This window comes from Chiloscyllium plagiosum, unplaced genomic scaffold (genome assembly GCF_037043375.1).
Source record: "Chiloscyllium plagiosum isolate Xiang-an unplaced genomic scaffold, Cpla_swu_hap1 HiC_scaffold_33, whole genome shotgun sequence".
Classification (NCBI taxonomy): domain Eukaryota; kingdom Metazoa; phylum Chordata; class Chondrichthyes; order Orectolobiformes; family Hemiscylliidae; genus Chiloscyllium; species Chiloscyllium plagiosum.
Genome location: NW_028270171.1, coordinates 7,418,869 through 7,439,974, shown reverse-complemented (window position 1 = coordinate 7,439,974; position 21,106 = coordinate 7,418,869). Strand labels below are relative to the sequence as shown.

Sequence of the window (21,106 nt, the reverse complement as noted above, 5' to 3'; positions counted from 1 at the left end):
GACTTTAAACTGGGTTGGCTACAGCCTGTGGCACTGCGGGGTTAATTCCTTTTCCTTGGGAAACTGGCTTTTCGATTGGCCGGTTGTAACCAGCGATTTTGCTGAAGGTGTGGGAGTGGAAGGGGCAATTTACCAGTGGGGCTTATTCTTTGTTCCATGGTCAGCTATTTGGACTGAACTTCTTACCTGCCCGGCCTTGTTTACTGTACAAAGTTAAAAATCACACAACACCGGGTTATAGTCCAACAGGTTTAATTGGGAGCACACTAGCTTCCAATTAAACCTGTTGGACTATAACCTGGTGTTGTGTGATTTTTAACTTCGTACACCCCAGTCCAACACCGGCACCTCCGAATCTTGATTACTGTACGTGGACTGACCCTCATTGAGAATGCTGGTTCATTGTATGGGAGCCAGGCCCCCGGGGGCGTATTGTGACAGTGTGAGTGGAGCAGATCTCATGGGGGAGCTGAGCCTTTGTGTGCACCCTGTCGACAGGAGGAGGACCCGCTGTCGGGAGCGAACGGTGCTGTCGGAGGTAGGTTCCAGTTTGGGGAAGCAGATTCTGGGTTGGATGGCGAACCCTGGAAGTGGCCCTTGTGTCAAGAGGGGGCGGAAGGAGAGGGAGAGGAGGGGGCGTTTTCTGCCCGTTGTGGTTTGCACTGTCCCCTTACGTGTCTATTGTACTTGCACTGTATCTCATGTAGGTTGTGACTGAATTGTGTGACCATATGTACATTTCGTTTTGTGTAACTCCGGGAAGAGTTAGCTTCGCTGGAGGTGCTAGCGGGTGGGTTTCCTTTTTCACCTGTTTGCTGTGTTTTGTTTATTTGGAGGATTGCAATGTGGTTTACTTTGTTCTGAGTATTGCTTTTCCTGTTGGTTATGGGGGGACTTGAGGTATTTGTTTTTGGGACACCGTTTCTTTGCAGTGTTTATTTTGACTTAACTGTTTAGTGTGTTTGTCAATTTGTATAATGTTGAATTTTTTAAAAAAAAAGACACCGGATTTAGGATCTCTTCAGTTCAGGGGACCTTCTCCGAGCTGGTTGGCCACAGTCAGTATACCGTGCACAAGTAAATAAAAGGGTGACTTAGCCACAGGATTACAGGCCTCTGTGCAGTTATGTCAGCCCTTTAGCCCATCTTGTCTGCACCAGTCAAAAACCGAATCAACACGGACATCTACTACAAACCGACCGACTCCCACAGCTACCTGGACTACACCTCCTCCCACCCTGCCCCCTGTAAAAACGCCATCCCATTCTCCCAATTCCTTCGACTCCGCCGCATCTGCTCCCAGGAGGACCAGTTCCAAAAACGTACAACCCAGATGGCCTCCTTTTTCAAGGACCGCAATTTCCCCCCCGACGTGGTCGACGATGCCCTCCACCGCATCTCTTCCACTTCCCGCTCCTCCGCCCTTGAGCCCTGCCCCTCCAACCGTGACCAGGACAGAACCCCACTGGTCCTCACCTACCACCCCACCAATCTCCATGTACAGCGTATCATCCGCCGTCATTTCCGCCACCTCCAAACGGACCCCACCACCAAGGATATATTTCCCTCCCCTCCCCTATCAGCGTTCCGTAAAGACCACTCCCTCCGTGACTCCCTCGTCAGATCCACACCCCCCACCAACCCAACCTCCACTCCCGGCACCTTCCCCTGCAACCGCAGGAGGTGCAAGACTTGCGCCCACACCTCCTCCCTCACCTCCCTCCAAGGCACCAAAGGAAACTTCCATATCCGCCACAAATTCTCCTGCACCTCCACACACATCATCTATTGCATCCTCTGCACCCGATGTGGCCTCCTCTATATTGGGGAGACAGGCCACCTACTTGCGGAGCGTTTCAGAGAACACCTCTGGGACACCCGGACCAACCAACCCAACTACCCTGTGGCTCAACACTTCAACTCCCCCTCCCACTCCACCAAGGACATGCAGGTCTTTGGACTCCTCCATCGCCAGACCACAACAACACGACGGTTGGAGGAAGAGCGCCTCATCTTCCGCCTAGGAACCCTCCAACCACAAGGGATGAACTCAGATTTCACCAGTTTCCTCATTTCCCCTCCCCCCACCTTGTCTCAGTCAAATCCATCGAACTCAGCACCGCCTTCCTAACCTGCAATCTTCTTCCTGACCTCTCCGCCCCCACCCCAGTCTGACCTATCACCCTCACGTTGACCTCCTTCCACCTATCGCATTTCCAACGCCCCTCCCCCAAGTCCCTCCTCCTCACCTTTTATCTTAGCCTGCTGGACACACTTTCCTCATTCCTGAAGAAGGGCTTATGCCCGAAACGTCGATTCTCCTGTTCCCTGGATGCTGCCTGACCTGCTGCGCTGTTCAAGCAACACATTTTCAGCTCTGACCTCCAGCATCTGCAGACCTCACTTTCTCCCCAGTCAAAAACAACCACTTGGCTATTCAAATCCCACTTTCACATAGCCTTGCATGCCTTTGCATTGCAAGTACACACCTTAATCATGATTTTATAAACCTCTGTAAGATCATGCCTCTTCCTCCAGGGAAAATCACCCCAGTCTATTCAGCCTCTCCCTGTAGCTCAAACCCTTCCACCCTGGTAACATCCTTTGTAAATCCTCTCTGCACCCTTTCAAGTTTAACAACATCTTTCAAATTCCATTTGCCTTCTCTAATAACCATCTTGAACTTGGATACTAACTTTTCTAATTCATGGACAAGGACTTTCAAATCCCTCTGTTCCAGCTTTGAACATGCCTTGATTTGGATAACATGAAAGTTTAAGTAAAGCAATCCTTGGGAAGAAACAAAGCCACAGTTAGTAGCGTTACTGCTGATTGTTTACATAATTGATTAATTACTTGACTTCATCAAAGCACAATCACACTTAATTTTAAATCGATGTCCACAAACTCACTTCTAGAAATTCAATACGGAAGAGCAATTGAAATGGAAATAAAATGCAAACATATAAAATTGTAGACCTTAGCGATTGCAGGCCCCAGCCACATTACCAATCAAGCAGTTTGCTTTGACCTGGATGGTTTTGAGCTTCTTGAGTGTTGTAGGAGCTGCACTCACCCAGGCAAGTGGGGAGTATTCTATCACACTCCTGTAGATAGGGAACAGGCTTTGGGGAGACAGGAGGTGAGTTGCTTCCACCTTGTTGTAGGATTCCTAGCGCTGACCTGCCCTTGCAGCCAATGTATTTATATGTTAGCTCAGTTCAGTTTCCAGATGATGATAGTGGGGGAATTCAGTGATGGTGATGCCATTGAATGTCAAGGGGCGATGGTTAGATTCTTTATGAAGAGTTTCTCACTCCTCAGAGATTAATAGATATATTTAAATAGAGGCTAGATTAAAAATAAAATGAAGCAGAAAAGAATTGAAGCCACATTGATCAGTTCAGATGAAGTAAACACAATGGGGAAGGCATGTTTGTGCTGTCACTTGTGTTTTAGTTCCTGTCTCCCAGGAGACACAGGCTATAGATCAAGAGATAGAAAGTGGGATTAGGTTGCCTCGGTCGTTTTTGTGGGGGGAGGGGACAGTGCAAAGAGGAAGGGCCAAATGGTTTCTTTCTGTACCCAGGTGATTGCTGGGTGAGTGGATGGTAGGAGTTGAGGTGGATGTTGAGGATGGACAGAGGTCTGAGCTATAGCTTGCTAATGAAAATGGAATGGGTTTGATGAACCATTTGCTCATTGCCAAACACTTGACATATAAAAAAAAATTGCATCTGGCCACTCAATAACACTCCACCATTTAATGGGATTGAACAGTGGTCAACACTGCTGCCTCACAATGTCAGGGACCTGGGTTTGATCCACCCTCCAGTGACTGTCTGTGTGAAGTTTGCACGTTCTCCTCGTGTCTGTGGTGGTTTCCTCCTACAATCCAAAGATATGCAGGTTAGGTGGATTGGTCATGCTAAAGTGTCCAGGGACGTGCAGGCTGGGTGGATTGGCCATGGGAAATGCAGGGTTACACGGATGGGTTTGGAGGGAATGCCCTTAAGAGGGTCGGTGTGGATTCAATGGGCTGAATGGCCTGCTTCCACACTGTAAGGATTCTATGATAATACAGTCACAACTAATCTTTGAACTCCATTTCATGCCCAACTATCTATTAATCCAAATCTCGAATACACTCGGTGACCGAGCATCCTTCAGGGTTGAGATTTCTAAAACTAATTTCTTCTGACCCTTGGTCCTTTTGTCCATCATTTTCCAGACCCTCCTTCCAAGGGAATGCAGCCACTTGGTCTATTAGTGTAGTTAGCCAGTACAACACCTTTTTAACCGTTAAGATGATCGGGGTCAATTCTCCGGAATCTGTGGTCTGGGATGTAGATCTGATTTCTTGCTTGCTTTCCGGTTTTCAGTTGGTCGAAGACTTTGAATGGAAGCAGCAGCTCGAGGACGACTGCCTCAACATTAAGCAGATGACAGAGACGGAAATGATGGTAAGCAGAGGGCAGGGCAGCGTAATATGTGTGCCTAAAGCTGGGCAATGGTGAGACACTGGCACATCGCAATGTTCGCTGACAAGGGACTGGATTCACAGAATCACTTTTTTCACAGCACAGGAGGAGGCCATTCAGATCACTGGCTCTTTGATGAATCACGGGTCAACCTGTTTATTGAATCGTAGAACCCCTACAGTGCGGAAAGAGGCCATTCAGCCTATTGAGTCTGCACCAACCCTTTGAAGAACATACCACTCTATCCCCATAACCCTGCATTTGTCTAGCCTGGACACTATAACTGTATAATTTTCAAGGAACTTCAATTGTAATGAATTGGTTATTTTCCCACATTCAATGTGCAGGATACAGGGAAAAGGCAGGAGATTGGCACCGGTGTAGGCAGGATGGGCTGATTGGGCTGCTTCTGCTCTATAGTAATCCTGTTGTCTGTGATTAATTCATTGCCTGCAATCCATATCCCAGGAACAATCTCCTTGAGGAAATAGCAGTGAATGGTTTTCTAGAACCAGGGCAACCCATGCGGTGAACGTGCTTTTGCAGTGCTGTTAGCTCTAGGCTGTCATCCAGGGATGAATTCTATTAGTGACATTTGATGTGCGGACGTCTGGTGCAATGGGACTGTCCCTACACTCTGATCCAGAAGCTTTGGGCTTAAGTCCACCTCCAGGACTTGATCGTCCAGGGCAAGTACCAAAGACAATGAGCTGCAAATGCCCCCAGTGGGGATGGTAAGAATGGGAGAGATTTTTAATGAGGTGTGAGAGGGACAGGATATAGCAGCCTTTACCCTCACTATCTAATAATCCCTCTTGATTTCTGTCTCGGTGTGTGGACCTCATAGATCAATGCGTTTGAAACCAGAAATCAAGGCATTGGTGTATAAAGAACCTCGAAGCAGTTGTATTGCCACACATACAGCTCAGAGGAACAATGCTCCTGACAACAACATGTATGTAAAAGTGTACAATGCCATAGCAACTCTGACCCCCGAGATGGGCTGAAAGACCAGCTTGAATCAGATTGGTGCCAATTGCATGCGGTTTGATCCCTGTTCGTGCTGGGGTAGATTCCAGAATTTGCCTCACTGTCTGTTTCAAAACGTTCCTTCAAACCTACCAGTTTGACCAAGTCTCTGGTCATTAGAGTCATACAGCACTCATCTGCACTGACCAGACTTCCCAATCTGACCTGGTGCCATTTGCCACAATTTGCCCATATCCCTCTTAACCCTCCCTATTCATACACCCATCCAGATGTCTTTTTAAATGTTGAGATTGTACTCCACTTCACTACTTCCTTTCATACACGCATCACCCTCTGTGTGAAAAGGTTACCCCTTAGATCCTTTTTATATCTTTCCCTTCTCATTTAAATCTATGCCCTCGAGTTTTGGTCATCTGTTCTGATAATGCCTCAGTGTCAAATTTTGTTCGGAACTCATTCCTATAAATTACTTTGAAAACATTTTATTCAGTTAAAGGCACAAATTGTGGTTGTACGAAACATACAAACATGAAGCAGGAAAAATGCCATTTCGCCCATTGAACCTGCTCCACCATTTATGAAGACGATAGCTGGACTGTCACTTCAACTCCCACAACCTCTGATAACTTTTCACCTCCTTGGTTAACAATAATCTATCTACCTCAGCCTTAATAATATTCTTCAAGATGAGAGTTTTGAAGCCTCCTGATCCTCTGAGAGAAAAAAATTCTCCTCCACTCTGTCGTAAAAGGGTGAACTCTAATTGTGAAACAATGACCCCTAATTTTTGATTCTCCATAAGAAGAAACATCCTCTCCACACTCATTCAGGACTTTGTTTCGATTGAGTTGCCATTTATTCTTCAAAACTCTAGAGGATATAGGTCTATCCTGTCCAATCTTTCCTTGTAAGATAACCCACTCACTCCAGGTATTGGCGTTGTAAACACTCTCAACTGCCAACGAACTTGTATCTTTCCTACATAGGCTGCCCAGTACTGTACCCAGTACTCCAGTTACCATCTCACCAGTGCCCTGTGTAACTGATGCGTAACCTTCCTAATTTTGTAATCAATTCCCCTCATGATAAAGCTAATAAAATTTTATTTTTTTCCAATTAATTGCTGTAGCTACTTACTCTCCCTTTGTGATTCACACACTGGAACACCCCGATCCCTCTGCAATCTCTCATCATGTTGACAATACATTTTTTTGTTCTTCCAGCCAAAATAAAAAGTTCCAGAAAAAAAACAAGAGTTGCCTTTCTTTTTTGTCTCTTTTCGGGGTGACAGCTATACAGCATTGAGTCTCCTCACGTCTTGCACAGCTACACGGGCATCGAGGAAGGTGCCGAGCGCTTAATCAGAGTTCGCAAGGCAGTGATCCTCCTAGAGCTGAGGGAGAAACTGGCCAAGCAGATGGCCAAGATACAGGTGAGTACCAGCTGTACTTTAGCCAACAGCCATGACCTGAAGTCTTTCACAAAGTGAAAGAAGAACATGCAATTTAGTAGTTTCCAACTCTCTGGACAGTATAAAGGGAATGTTTGGGAAGGATTCCTACTTCAGAGGAAACAGAGGAGGCCATTCAGCCGCTTGAGCCATTCTGCTCTTCACTCAGTTCAAACCTGATCTGTACTTGAATGGTCTATACACAAATGTCGGCCAAGTCTCCACATTGTTCTTCAACTAGGCCCCTGTGATTTTTTTTGTGCCCACATCTTGGCAAGACATCTTTGCCAAAAAGTGGGAGTGCCACTTCTTTCTGGTTCTTTTCTGCATGCCCCTCTCCCCCAGTAGCACTGAGTCTGTCTGCGCTGTTGAACTGTAGAAGAGAGGGAAGTGTGGTCAACGTTTTACAGTAGTGTCTCTCTTTCTCACCGCAGGGCCTGACGAAGCAATGTGCACAGGTGGTCGGTCAGAGTCAACCTCCACCACTCAAACCTTAGTAGATGCTGAAATCTTCAATAAAAGAACGGATTATATTGGAATACTGGTCATCGTCTCCCTCCACCTTCAATGTTCCCACCCCATCCTCTCTATTCTATTGTAGTCTTATTGTTCAAGAGGGCAGCAGACTAGGGGAGCTGAGCTTTGCGCTCGTCCCCTCCCATCGGCTTTCTTTCTTTTCTCTTGCTGCTTTTTACTTTTGCTGTTTTTCTTTGTTCTTTCTCTTTTATTTGCTGGATGCCTAAACAAAAAGAAAGCAATGCCACAACGAGCCAGACATGGCTTCATCCTAGACCAGGGTCACCCGGTGACTGAGGAACAGGGCTGGCTCCCCTGTCCTGGACTTGCAGGCTAGGCTGAGGCTCCAAGTTCGTAACTTGGCCTAGGTGCCTGAAAGAGGAGAAAGATGGTCTGGGCCCACTGTGGTGGTCTGGGCCCGTTAAGGCGGTCTCCCAGTGCGACGGTCCCCTGGTGCAATGGTTTGGGGCCGGTGTAGCAGTCTGGCAGTCTTGTCCTGGGATGGAGGCTTTGTACCTGTGTGGCGGTCTTCTTTGGTTTTGGTGTCCAGGTGTTCCAGGGCCTAGCTGGTGGTCTTGTGCAGGAGTAGCAGTATCAGTCCGGTATGGCAGTTTTCTTTGGAGGAGGCTTCTGGCCTAGTATCTAGTGGCCTGGCGTGAAGTCTCCTCCCGGCTGTGTCTTCAAGGTATTCCATCATCCCTTATCCAGTTTTCCCCAAGGAGCCGTTATTTAACTGTGATGAACTGTCTTAATTTTGTTCTTTTTATTATTTTGTATGATTTCTGTCATTGATGCAGGTGTCATGGTGAGGTACCTTTTAAACAGTTTCACTATTTTTCGTGTGCAAGTGCATGTGACAATACATTTCGATTCTATTTCTCTTCACCTTCCCCCATCTTCTCCCTACACTTCTCCCCCATCCGTTCCCCACCTCCATCCTCTCTGAACCCTTCTGACCACTATCCCCTTTTCACCCTTCTCCCACCCCCACCCCCGAATCCTCTCTCCAAACATTTCTCCATCTTTTTCACATCCTTCCCACTCCCATCCTTTCCTGACACTTCTCCCCCATCCCCAACTTCTCCTGAATAATTTCTCTATCCCCTCTACGCTCCGTCCTTCTTACCACCTTCTCCTCCCATTGCCTGGGATCTGAAAAGAAGGGTTTTTGGAACAGCAGTGTCTCTGGACTGGGTGCCACTGAAGGACTCAGAGTGAACAGGACTGGATTGAAATATGGGCAGTTTTAGATGAACTCGGTCTATGGAGGACTCCAGGTGAAAGGTCAATGGAGATCATTTTAATAGCTGGGTTTTTCACAGAAACGATATTTCCATAGGTCTGGATTTAAATTTGGTTTCCATCCACACAGCACTGTGACCCTATGGCAGGACTGACCTGGCTTTAAAATTGCTGCTCTTTCTCAGCTAACTATTTCATGGGCATCTGGACAGCTGGGGGTCCCGTTGAGCACAGGAAGGGGAGGAGTCATAAAAACAAAGTGCTGGAGAAACTCAGCACGTCTGGTGAGTCAGAAATAAAGTTAACATTTCAAGTCTCATATGATTCCTATTATAGATCCCCTACAGTGTAGAAACAGACCATTTGGCTTGTCAAGTCCACACCCACTCTCTGGAGAGCATCCCACCCAGACTCTTTCCCTTCCACCCCCCAACCCTATCCTTTCATTTCCCGTGGCTAATCTACACATTTCTGGACACTATGGCCAATCCATCTACCCTGCACATCTTTCGAATGTGGGAGGAAACTGGAACATCCTGAGGAAACCCAAGTAGGCACAGGGAGAACAGATGCCCGAGGCTAGAAATGAACCTGGGTGTGTGGCACTGTGAGGCAGCAGCGCTTAGCACTGAGCCACTGTGCGAACCCCTTCAGAAATGAAGCCACGAATAGTTTTGAAGAAGTCAGATCAGATTCAATTCCACTTCCTTGTACTTTCCCCATAAAACTTGATTCCCTTGCTGATTAAAAATCTATCTCCGCTTTCAGTCTACTTAAGAAACCAGCCCTCTGAGAAAAAGAATTGCACAGCATAACTACCCTCTGAGGAAATTGCTCCTCATCGCTGATCATTTCTCTTCAGCCATCTTGTGTAAGCCATTTGCTGCCTTTACTACCTTTGTCCACCTGCAACTCCAATTTCAAGGAACTATGAACCTGCAGTCCAAGGTCTTTGTTCAGCAACTCTCCACAGGACATTACCATTTAAGTGTATAAGTCCTGCCCTGATTTGCCCTTGCAAAATGCAATACCTGACATTTATCTAAATTAAATTCTATCTGCCACTCTTTGGTCCATTGACCCATCTGATCAAGATCCTGTTGTAATCTGAGGTAACCTTCTTCGCTGTCCACCACACCTCCAATTTTGGTGTCATCTGCAAACTTACTAACCATATCTTCTATGTTCACATCCAAATCATTGACATAAATGACTAAACCATTGTTTCACACATCTTTTCTGCAGCTTAAAAAAACATTTTAAAGTTTGTAAGGATTTGGAAGTTTTGAAACACTGATGCTTTTGGGCTACTCGCTTGAGCACTGATCTCAGTCAAATGTAACGGATGTTCTCCTTGTAACTGCCACGGTAATTCTCTGTGAATACAATCCAGTTTTCAAAGAATTTCTTTAACTTTACTGGGGATAAGAGATTTGTTGATCCTGTCTCTAACTGTGCCTAAGGGTCCTATTCCTTTGTCCTTCTGGCTCATGGGTGACATTACACAGTAGCTGTGTCTCACTACACATGGATGAAACATTGGGGAAGCACTGTCAACAATATTCTCAAGGTCTTGCAAGATAATAGCCCCAGCACAGATTTCTATTGGGCATGTTTTGATTTTTTTCTAAGTCCATTTCAACATGAACATCCACTTTTACCAGTCACAGTGTTGGCTCTATGTGCAGCCTTTTCCTAGTATGAGGTATAGTGCTTTCCAATAGGTAAGCATTTTTATCCTGCAGCTCTTTTACTAATTCCTGCAGCTTTCTACTTTCTTTCTTCAACTGTAAAACACACAAATGGTCACCGTAGGCTAACTTACTATGGATCATTTCCAACTCAGTTGTTCCTTTCATAATCTCTTTTGAAAGTCAATCAAAGACACATGCACAATTACTGTTGCATATTCCCACAATTCCCAGTATAACTCTTGTTGACAATGATCCTAACTGTTCCATTAAACAATCTAAAAGTCACATTTTCAAATTCACCAATGACATAATAACCTCAATTAAAGACTGCTGTTTCTCACAGCTTTCAAAACGTAAAGCCAATTAAACCATTAATACTGTGATATTTTAGTTAGGTAAAGAAAATATACAACCATGACAATTAGGGATGCTGTACTGATACTAGAGGATAAACAGGGAGTTGGCACAGAATGTTTTAATCCCGTTAAAGTGACGGGGGAAACATTCTTCTCTCCAGCTGACCTATGAGGGCTTTTGTCCCTCTGTCTTCCTCCACTCCTTTCTCCTTCTTGAGCATTTTGCTCAGACCCTGCTCCTAACTTGCTAAACAGTTTAAAGTTTCTTCCCTTCCTATCCTCCTCAGTTCCCTGTGTGCATTCCCAATTTCACAGTGTAGAATTTGTACCCGCCTTATTGTTTTCTCCCTCCCATCCTGCTGTGGGGCTCAGGAAGGGGAAAAGACAGGAAAGTGGAGTTGAGGATTATCAAATCAGCCACAATCCTGTCGAATGCTGGAGCTGACTCGATGGGCTGAATGGCCTACTATGTCATATGGTCTTATTGAGTTATGAAAGCATTATTTTATTAGGGTCGCATTCTTTTTTATTTATTAAATACAGCATGAATTATGCCAAACATTAATGTTTCCCTTTTTAGTGTCAAGTTAATGACCATACCAAATTTAGAGTGACCTGTGTGTTTAATGTCACAGTGACTGGTGTGATAAATGTCACATTGAGTGACCTGCATGTTTAATGCCATGTGGAGTGACCTGTGTGATTTGTATGTTTAATGTCAAATGTCACTTACAGCTGATTATTTGTTTCAGAAATATACCAGATGCTGTGTAATATTGATCATCACACCCTGTAAGGTTGCCAACTTGGTTGGATATATTCCAGGAGGTCTTTTGCCTTTGATTTTCTGGCACAGTTGTGGGGCAACTTCTTCTGACAAAGTCTGGAAGTCGGTCAGTCTTATGGAGGCCAGGGTCCTGGACAATCATGAGTGGGCTGGACAGAGCCACAGAGAGAAGCTGTTCCCACTTGCAAAGATAAAAGAATGTCAGAGGAAGTAGTGGAGGCTAGTACAATTGCAACATTTAAAAGGCATCTGGATAAATAGAAGGGTTTGGAGGGATATGGGCCTGGTGTGGCAAGTGGGACAAGATTGGGTTGGGATATCTGGTAGGCGTGGATAAGTTGGACCGAAGTGTCTGTTTCCATGCTGTACATCTCTATGACACTATGACAGTGCGTGGATCTCAAGTGATGTGCAAATAAAGCAAGGGTGAAGCAAAGAAAAAGTTTCTTAACACAGGATATAGAATGCACTGCCTGAGAAATGAGGCAGAGGCAGGTTCAAGTGAGGTATTTAAGACGATGTTGGATGGTTATTTGGATAGAAATGATGTGCAGGGATATGGGGAGAAAGGACAGGAGATTAGCACTAAGGGAGGGAACTGGAGCAAGATCAATGGGCTGAATGACCTACTTATGCACGTTAACAATTGCTGGGAATTTAAAGCAGGGAGTGCCAGGATCTGTGAATCGTGGCTCAGCTTGCAGCAACCCAGCCTCTAGCCTGGATTTGTGGCTTCGATGTTTTCCTGAATTGTCTGCTGATGCTCAGTGTGTGGGTTGTGAATGTGGTCAGTATCCCCATTATTTCCACATGACTCCCAGTCCTTGGGGGCACTCATTAAATCAGCTACCAGACAGCTGAGATCATTTGAAGGTATATTGCACTTAAAAAGGAATCAGTATTTGTATCATCGATAGTCACAGGTGAGGTGCCGGAAGACTGGAGGTTGGCAAACATGGTGCCACTGCTTAAGGGTGGTAAAGACAAGCCAAGGAACTATAGACCAGTGAGCCTGACCTGGGCGGTGGGCAAGTTGTTAGAGGGAATCCTGAGGGACAGGATGTACATGTATTTAGAAAGGCAAGGACTGATTCGGGATAGTCAACATGGCTTTGTGCGTGGGAAATCATGTCTCACAAACTTGATTGTGTTTTTTGAAGAAGTAACAAAGAAGATTGAGGGCAGAGCAGTAGATGTGATCTATATGGACCTCAGTAAGGCATTCGACAAGGTTCCCCATGGGAGACCAATTAGCAAGGTTACTCTCATGGAATATAGGGAGAACTAGCCATTTGGATACAGAAGTGGCTCAAAGAAGACAGAGGGTGGTGGTGGAGGGTTGTTTTTCAGACTGGAGGGCTGTGACCAGTGGAGTGCCACAAGGATCGGTGCTGGGCCCTCTACTTTTTGTCATTTACATAATTGATTTGGATGTGAGCATAAGAGGTACAGTTAGTAAATTTGCAGATGACACCAAAATTAGAGGTGTAGTGGACAGCGAAGAGGGTTACCTCAGATGGGCCAATGGGCTGAGAAGTGGCAGATGGAGTTTAATTCAAATAAATGCGAGGTGCTGCATTTTGGGAAAGCAAATCTTAGCAGGCCTTATACACTTAATGGTAAGGTCCTAGGGATTGTTGCTGAACAAAGAGACCTTGGAGTGCAGGTTCATAGCTCCTTGAAAGTGGAGTCGCAGGTAGATAGGATAATGAAGAAGGCATTTGGTATGCTTTCCTTAATTGGTCAGAGTATTGAGTACAGGAGTTGGGAGGTCATGTTGCGGCTGTACAGGACATTGGTTAGGCCACTGTTGGAATATTGCATGCAATTCTGATCTCCTTCCTATCGGAAAGATGTTATGAAACTTGAAAGGGTTCAGAAAAGATTTACAAGGATGTTGCCAGGGTTGGAGGATCTGAGCTACAGGGAGAGGTTGAACAGGCTGGGGCTGTTTTCCCTGGAGTGTGGAGGCTAACGGGTGACCTTATAGAGGCTTACAAAATTATGAGGGGCATAGATAGGTTAAATAGACACAGTCTTTTCCCTGGGGTCGAGGAGTCCAGAACTAGAGGACATAGGTTTAGTGTGAGAGGGGAAAGATATAAAAGAGACCTAAGCAGCACCTTTTTCACACAGAGGGTGGTACGTGTATGGAATGAGCTGCCAGAGGATGTGGTGGAGGCTGGTACAATTGCAACATTTAAGAGGTATTTGGATGGGTATATGAATAGGAAGGGTTTGGAGGGATATGGGCCGGGTGCTGGCAGGTGGGATAGATTTGGTTGGGATATCTGGTCGGCATGGACGGGTTGGACCGAAGGGTCTGTTTCCATGCTGTACATCTCTATGACTCTAAGTTAACTTGGAAATGCTTCTAGCTTAATACACACTGCATTTGTATGGTGCCTTGTTTACCCATGGAATGGTGCTGAGTTTTTTCACAGCTAAAAAAGTACTTTTTAATGCATCTAGTTTTGCTGTTTTGAAGTGTCAATGTTGTGCACAAGTGTGGCAGCCTATTGGTACTAAGTCATCTCCCACAAAGGGAGATATAATTATGACCAGATAATTTGTGTTTTTTTGTGATGTAACTGAGAGATAAATGTTATCCTCTGCCATGATGAATCCTCTGCTTGTTTTTGAAATAGTGCTTGTGAGATTGTTTACTACCACTAATAAGTAATTAGCTCAGTCAGTTGTACTGATGTCTCTGAGTGTGAAGGTTGTGCGTTCAAGGCCTACTTCTGCAGTACCTTCTGTGATCAGCAACAAGTTGCCTACATGTATGCTGAGGGTAAGAAAACACAGAGTTGTAAATCTAAAACGGTAGCTGGAGAAACTCAGCAGGTCTGGCAGCATCTGTGGAGAGGAAAACAGTTAACGTTTTTAGTCCAGAACTGGAGGGTCAAAATGTTAACTCAGATTTCTCCTCACAGCTGATGCCAGACCTGCTGAGTTTCTCCAGCAGTTTTCACTTTCGTTGTCAATGGTGATGGTACATTTTGTTGCAAGCTTTCAAAAGGGAATTCAATAAGCCATTCATAGAGATGTACAGCATGGAAACAGATCCTTTAGTCCAACTCGTCTATGCTGTCCAGATATCCTAAATTAATCTAGTCCCATTTGCCAGCATTTGGCCCATATCCCTCCTTATTCGTATAACCATCCAGATGCCTTTTAAATATTGTACAGAGGAACCTTGATTATCTGAACAAGATGGGTGGGCACTATTTCGTTCAGATAATTGATTATTCGGTTAATCCATTCAATGCCTTTTCCTCTGGGAGTCTGAGCTTTCTATTAAGTCTACTCCCCATTCAGGAGACTACATCACACCGTGCAAGAGGCCTCTTTTTCTCCCCCCCCCCCCCAAAACCCTGTCCAATACTGCCCCCCGACCACCCTCAAACCCGTCCAACACTGCCCACCCACTCCCAACCCTGTCCAACAGTGCCCCTCCCCAACCCCATACAACAACTTCCCCACCCCAACCCCATACAACACTGCACCCCCACCCTGTCCAATACCACCCCCGCTCATCTCCAAACCTGTCCAACAATGCCCCCCCAACCACATCCAACACCGCCCCCCCGCCCACCTCCAAACCTGTCCAACATCGTCCACCGTTCGCCCCCCCCAAACCCCATCTAACACTGCCCCCCCAAACCCATCCAACATCGCCCACCGTCCGTCCCAAACCCCGTCCAACACCATCCCCCCGCCCGTCCGACCAGCTCCGTCCAACATCGCCCACTGCCCATCCCCTCCCCAACCTCCGTCTAACAACACCGCCCACCTCGTCCAACACCACCCCCAGCCCATCTGCCCCCCCGCCTCTCCAGGTCAGCTGGACTGAACACCAGCAAGAAGACTGCTACTGCTGCTGCCTTTTGGGGTGAGTCTCCAAATAGCGCGCACACAAAACGTCTTACTGCAACTTTTTGACAGGTTCCACTTTTGCCCTGTACAGGACAATGTTAAAGAGATTATCTGGGGAAGGAGGGTTCAGGGTACACACCTGTGTAGAATTCCAGGGAAAGTGTAGAATCCCAGGGGGGAGAGAAAGAGAGAGGGGGTGGGAGACCAGTCATTTAGAAACGGTGCCTGCACTCCCATCAATCCAGGACTGTTCTCAGCAGCACTTTTAGTCACTGTAAGCAAAAGATGCAATCAGTATTGGACACATGTCTTTGTAATGTTTCTGTCAGGACCTCGAGATATTCTTTGGATAATCCGATTTTCGGATAATTGGTATTTGGACAAATGAGGTTCCACTGTAGTTGTACCATCCTCCACCACTTCCTGTGGCAGTTCATACCAAACTCGCACCACCCTCTGAAAACATTTTCCCCTCTTACCTTCAGTCATGTGGGATCTGAGAGAAATATTAATTGGGGCAGGGTAGACTTGCAATGCAGATTGATGCTAATAATGTGGGTTTGATTCCTATACTCCCAGCAGTCAGTATGAAGGTCCCACCTTCTCAACCTAACCACACACACAGACACACGCACGCACACACGAAGAAGGCTTATGTTAGGATGAGATGTGAAGGCTCCGTTAGGGCACTTGAGAGTTACAAGTTAGCCAGGAAAGACTACAGAGAGCTAAGAAGAGCCAGGAGGGGACTGCTGAGCCTTTGGCTTTGATCTTTATGTTGTGATTGGCTACAGCAATAGTGCCAGAAGACTGGAGGATAGCAAATGTTGCTCTCTTGTCCAAGGAGAGGAGGAGGGATAGCCCTGGTAATTATAGACTAGTGAGCCCTACTTTGGTTCTGGGTAAACTGTTGGAAAGGGTTATAAGAGATAGGATTTATATTCCTCTAGAAAGGAATAAGTTGATTAGGATAGTCAATACGGTTTTGTGAAGGGTAAGTCGTGCCTCACAAACCTGATTGTGTTCTTTGAGAAGGTGACCAAATAGGTGGATGAGGGTAAAGCGGTTGATGTGGTGTACATGGATTTCAGTAATGCGTTTGATAAGGTTCCCCACAGTAGGCTATTGCACAAAATATGGAGGCATGGGATTGAGGGTGATATAGCAATTTGGATCAGAAATTGGCTACCTGAAAGAAGACAGGGTGATGGTTGATGAAAAATATTCATCCTGAAGTTCAGTTACTTGTGGTGTACTGCAAGGATCTGTGTTGGGTCCACGGCTGTTTGTCATTTTTATAAATGACCTGGATGAGGGAATAGAAGGATGGATTAGTAAATTTGCTATTGACACCAAGGTCGGTAGATTTAGATAGTGCCAAACGATATTACAGAGGAACATAGATAAACTGCAGAGCTGGACTGAGAGGTAGCAAATGGAGTTTAATGTGGAAAAGTATGATGTGATTCACTTTGGAAGGGGTTAACAGGAATGCAGAGTATTAGGCTAATAGTAAGGTTCTTGGTAGTGTAGATGAGCAGAAAGCTCTCTGTGTCCATGTGCATAGAGCCTTGAAAGTTGCCACCCAGATTGATAGGATTGTTAAGAAGGCATAAGGTGTGTTAGCTTTCATTGGTAGAGGGATTGAGTTTCAGAACCATGAGGTCTTGCTGCAGCTGTATAAAATTTGCTGTGGCTGCACTTGGACAATTGCGTGCAGTTCTGGTCACCACTTTATAGGAAGAATGTGGAAGCTTTGGGAAAGGGTGCAGAGGAGATTTACTTGGATGTTGCTTGGTATGGAGGGAAGTGTAGTGCTGGAAAAGCACTGCAGATCAGGCAGTATCTGAGGAGCAGGAAAATCAACGTTTTGGGCAAAAGCCCTTCATCAGGAAGGGCTTTTCCTGCTCCTCAGATGCTGCCTGACCTGTACGTTTCCAACACCACTCTAATCTAGACTCTGATTTCCAGCATCTGCAGTCCTCACTTTTGCCTGGTATGGAGGGAAGGTCTTATGAGAAAAGGCTGAGGGACTTGAGGCTGTTTTTGTTAGAGAGAAGAAGGTTGAGAGGTGACTTCATTGAGACATATAAGATAATGGGAGGGTTAGATACGGTGGACAGTGAGAGCCATTTTCCCTGGATGGTGATGGCTAGCACAAGGAGACATAGCTTTAAATTGAGGGATGATAGAAATAGGACAGATGTCAGAGGTAGTTTCTTTACTCAGAGTAGTACGGATGGAATGCACTGCCTGCAATAGTAGTCGACTCGCCAACTTTAAGGGCATTTAAATGGTCATTGCATTGGCATATGGACGAGAATGGAATAGTGTTGGTTAGATGGGCTTCAGATTGGTTTCACAGGTTGGTGCAACATCAAGGGCCAAAGGGCCTGTACTGCGCTGTAATGTTCTATGTTCTAAACTACCACCAGTCATCTCTCTGTCTAATAAGACAGCAGCCTTATGGTCCTCTGGGACCACTAAGGCAGCCCCAACTGATGGGATGGACTGAACCAGAGCAGGGGGCATAAGCACATGGACTGATGTGGCCCCTAGTTGTGTATAAATATTTTGCAGGACTTTTGATTGGTTTCCTCAGTGCTGGTAGATGTATGTCATAGAATCATAGAGCTCTACACAGAAAACTGCTCTTTTGCCCATTACATCTGCATTAATCAAGAGTAACCATCTAACTATCATCATCCCATTTTCTAACACTTGGCCTGTAGCTTTTTATGCCTTGGCAATGCATGGTTAAATACTTCTTCAATGTTACAATAGTTTCTGTTCTCCCACCAAGCAGTGAGTTCCAAATTCCCACCAGCCTCTTAGTGGAAAAGGTTTTCCTCACATTCCCTCTAAACCTCCTGCTCCCAGTCACTGATCCCTCCAGCAAGGGTTAAAGATTCTTCCTGTCTACCTGATCTATGCCCCTGTCATAATTTTATATAATTCAACCAAGTCCCCAGTCTGTCCAATCTCTCTTCATAACCAGACCTGTCCAGCCCCCAAAGCAACATCCAAGTAAATCTCCTCTGCATCCTCTCCAGTGCTATCACATCCCTCCTATAATGTGGATTCCAGAACCGCACAGAATACTGTCTCCTAACAATATTTCATGAAGTCCCAGGATAATCTTCCTGCTCTTAAAATCTATGCCTTGACTAATAAAGGCAAGTAGACCATATGTCATCTTAACCACTTTATCCAGCTGCCATGGAGTCATAGAGATGTACAGCATGGAAACAGACCCTTCATTCCAACTCGTCCATACCAACCAGAAATGCTAACCTAATCTAGTCCCATTTGCCAGCACTTGGCCCATATCTCTCTCAACCCTTCCTATTCATATACCCATACAGATGCTTTTTAAATGCTGCAGTTGTATCAGCCTCCACCACTTCCTCTGGCAGCACATGGATGACACCTTTGTCATCACTAAATGAAACAAATGAAACAACAATTAATACTCTTACTGGCATAAAATTTACTAAAGAGGAGGAAAACAACAACAAACTGCCATTTCTAGATATCACAGTAGCGCGAACATCCGATGGGAACTTCAACCCAGCGTCTACAGGAAAACAACACATACGGACCACATACTGAACTGCAGAAGCAATCATCCCAACACCCACAAACGAAGCTGCATCAGAACATTATTTCAATGAGCCAACACACACTGCAGCACAGAGCAACTATGCAAAGCAGCGGAAATCACCTATACCCGTGTATCCAAAAAGAATGGGTACCCAATGAACACAGTCTGCCGTTATCGTAGCAACAAACCCAAAAAAGCAGACAAAACATGTCCAGAAACCCTAGCCACTCTCCCCTATGTCAAAGACATCTCTGAAATGACTGCCAGACTACTCGGACCCCTTGGCATCCAGTAAGCCCACAAACCCACCAACGCACTAAAACAACAGCTAATGAACTTGAAAAACCCTATACAGAGAACAAGCAAAACTAATGTCATTTACAAAATACCATGCAAGGACTGTAACAAATACTACATTGGACAAACAGGCAGAAAACTAGCCATCAGGACACATGAACGTTAACTAGCCACAAAACGACATGACCTTCTCTTACTAGTATCTTTACATACAGATAAGGAAGAACACCACTTCGATTGGGAATGCGTATCCATCTTAGGACAAGCCAAACAGAGACACGCACGAGAATTCCTCAAAGCATGGCATTCCAACCAGAACTCTATTAACAAAGACATTGATTTGGACACCATTTACCACCCCCTGAGAAAAGGAACAGGAAATGATATCACTATAAGAAATGACATCACCACAGGACATGATGTAACCAACCCAAGGAAACCCAAACACAAATAGAAAGGAGGAAACGTTAGCAGTGCTTCGTCTGAAGACTCACTGAAGATGTTACCTGGCATGGTGACGAAAAGTCTGTAAATGATCCTTCTAGCTCAGTGAGCAAACCTACATTCAGAACCTCAACCTGAGCGACAAATCTTCTCAAAACTCAATAACAAGAGATTTAGATAGAGTTGAGGGTAGTTGTCTTTTCGATAAGATGGAGAATTTTAAGTTTGAGGGCACATTTTTAAGATGCGAGAAGAAAGATTTAAAAAAAAAAGACGAGGCAAATTTTTTACATGATGTTTTGCATGTGGAATGACCTTCCTGAGGAAGTGGTGGATGCAAGTACAATTACAATGTACAGATTTAGACTAATTGGCAACAGGAACAAGACATGAGAAAAGCGTGTTCACACAGCAAGTGGTTGTAGGATTTAGAATGTACTCATCAGAACATAAGCAGGAGGAGTAGGCCACCTGGCTGTCGAGCCTGCTCCACCATTCAGTAAGATCATGGCTAAACATTTCATGAACTCAGCTCCACTCACCCACCCACTCACCAAAACCCGAAATTCCTTTACTGTTCAAAAATCTATCTTTGCCTTAAAAACATTCAACAAGGTAGTCTCAACTGCTTCACTGGACAGGGAATTCCATAGATTCATAACCCTTTGGTTGAAGAAGTTCCTCAACTCAGTCCTAAATTTGCTCCCCCTTATTTTGAAGCTATGCTCCCTAGTTCCAGTTTCACCCACCAGTGGAAACAACCTCCTTGCTTCTATTTTATCTACTCCCTTCATAGTATTATATGTTTCTATAAGATTCCCCCACTCCCATTTTTCTAAATTCCTATGAGTATAGTCCCAGCCTACTCAATCTCTCCTAAGCTGACCCTCTCAGCTTTGGGATTAACCTAGTGAATCTCCCCCTGAATGCCCTCCAGTTCCGTACATCCTTTCTTAAGAAAGAAGATCAAAACTGTACACAGTACTCCACTTGTGGCTTCACCAGCACTCTATACAGCTCCAGCATTATCTTATTTTTAAACTCCATCCCTCTAAGAATGAAGGACAATTTTCCATTTGTCTTCTTAATTATCTGCTGCACCTGCAAAATAACTTTTTGTGATTTATGCATAACACCCAAGTTCCTCTGAACAGCAGCATGCTGCAATTTTTCACCATTGAACTAATAGTTGGCGTTATTGGTTATTCCTAACAAAATGGAATACCTCACATTTACACTTCATCGTCCATACCTTTGCCCACTCAACCTATCTACATCTCCCTGCAGACTTTGTGTCCTCTGCACACATTGCTTTACCACACATCTTCGTGTCATCTGCGAACTTTGACACACTACACTTGGTCCC

General features: G+C 45.2%; 1 protein-coding gene across 1 annotated transcript; it reads left to right on the top strand.

Moving 5' to 3' along the window:
* The first annotated feature begins 264 nt into the window (after positions 1 to 264).
* On the top strand, positions 265 to 7,467 carry LOC148141205 (uncharacterized). The gene is made up of 4 exons (XM_087978250.1): positions 265 to 538; positions 4,383 to 4,463; positions 6,763 to 6,903; positions 7,356 to 7,467. The coding sequence occupies exons 1-4, from the start codon at positions 392 to 394 to the stop codon at positions 7,416 to 7,418; spliced, it is 432 nt and encodes a 143-aa protein (XP_087834376.1). The 5' UTR covers positions 265 to 391; the 3' UTR covers positions 7,419 to 7,467.
* The last annotated feature ends 13,639 nt before the right edge of the window (positions 7,468 to 21,106 follow it).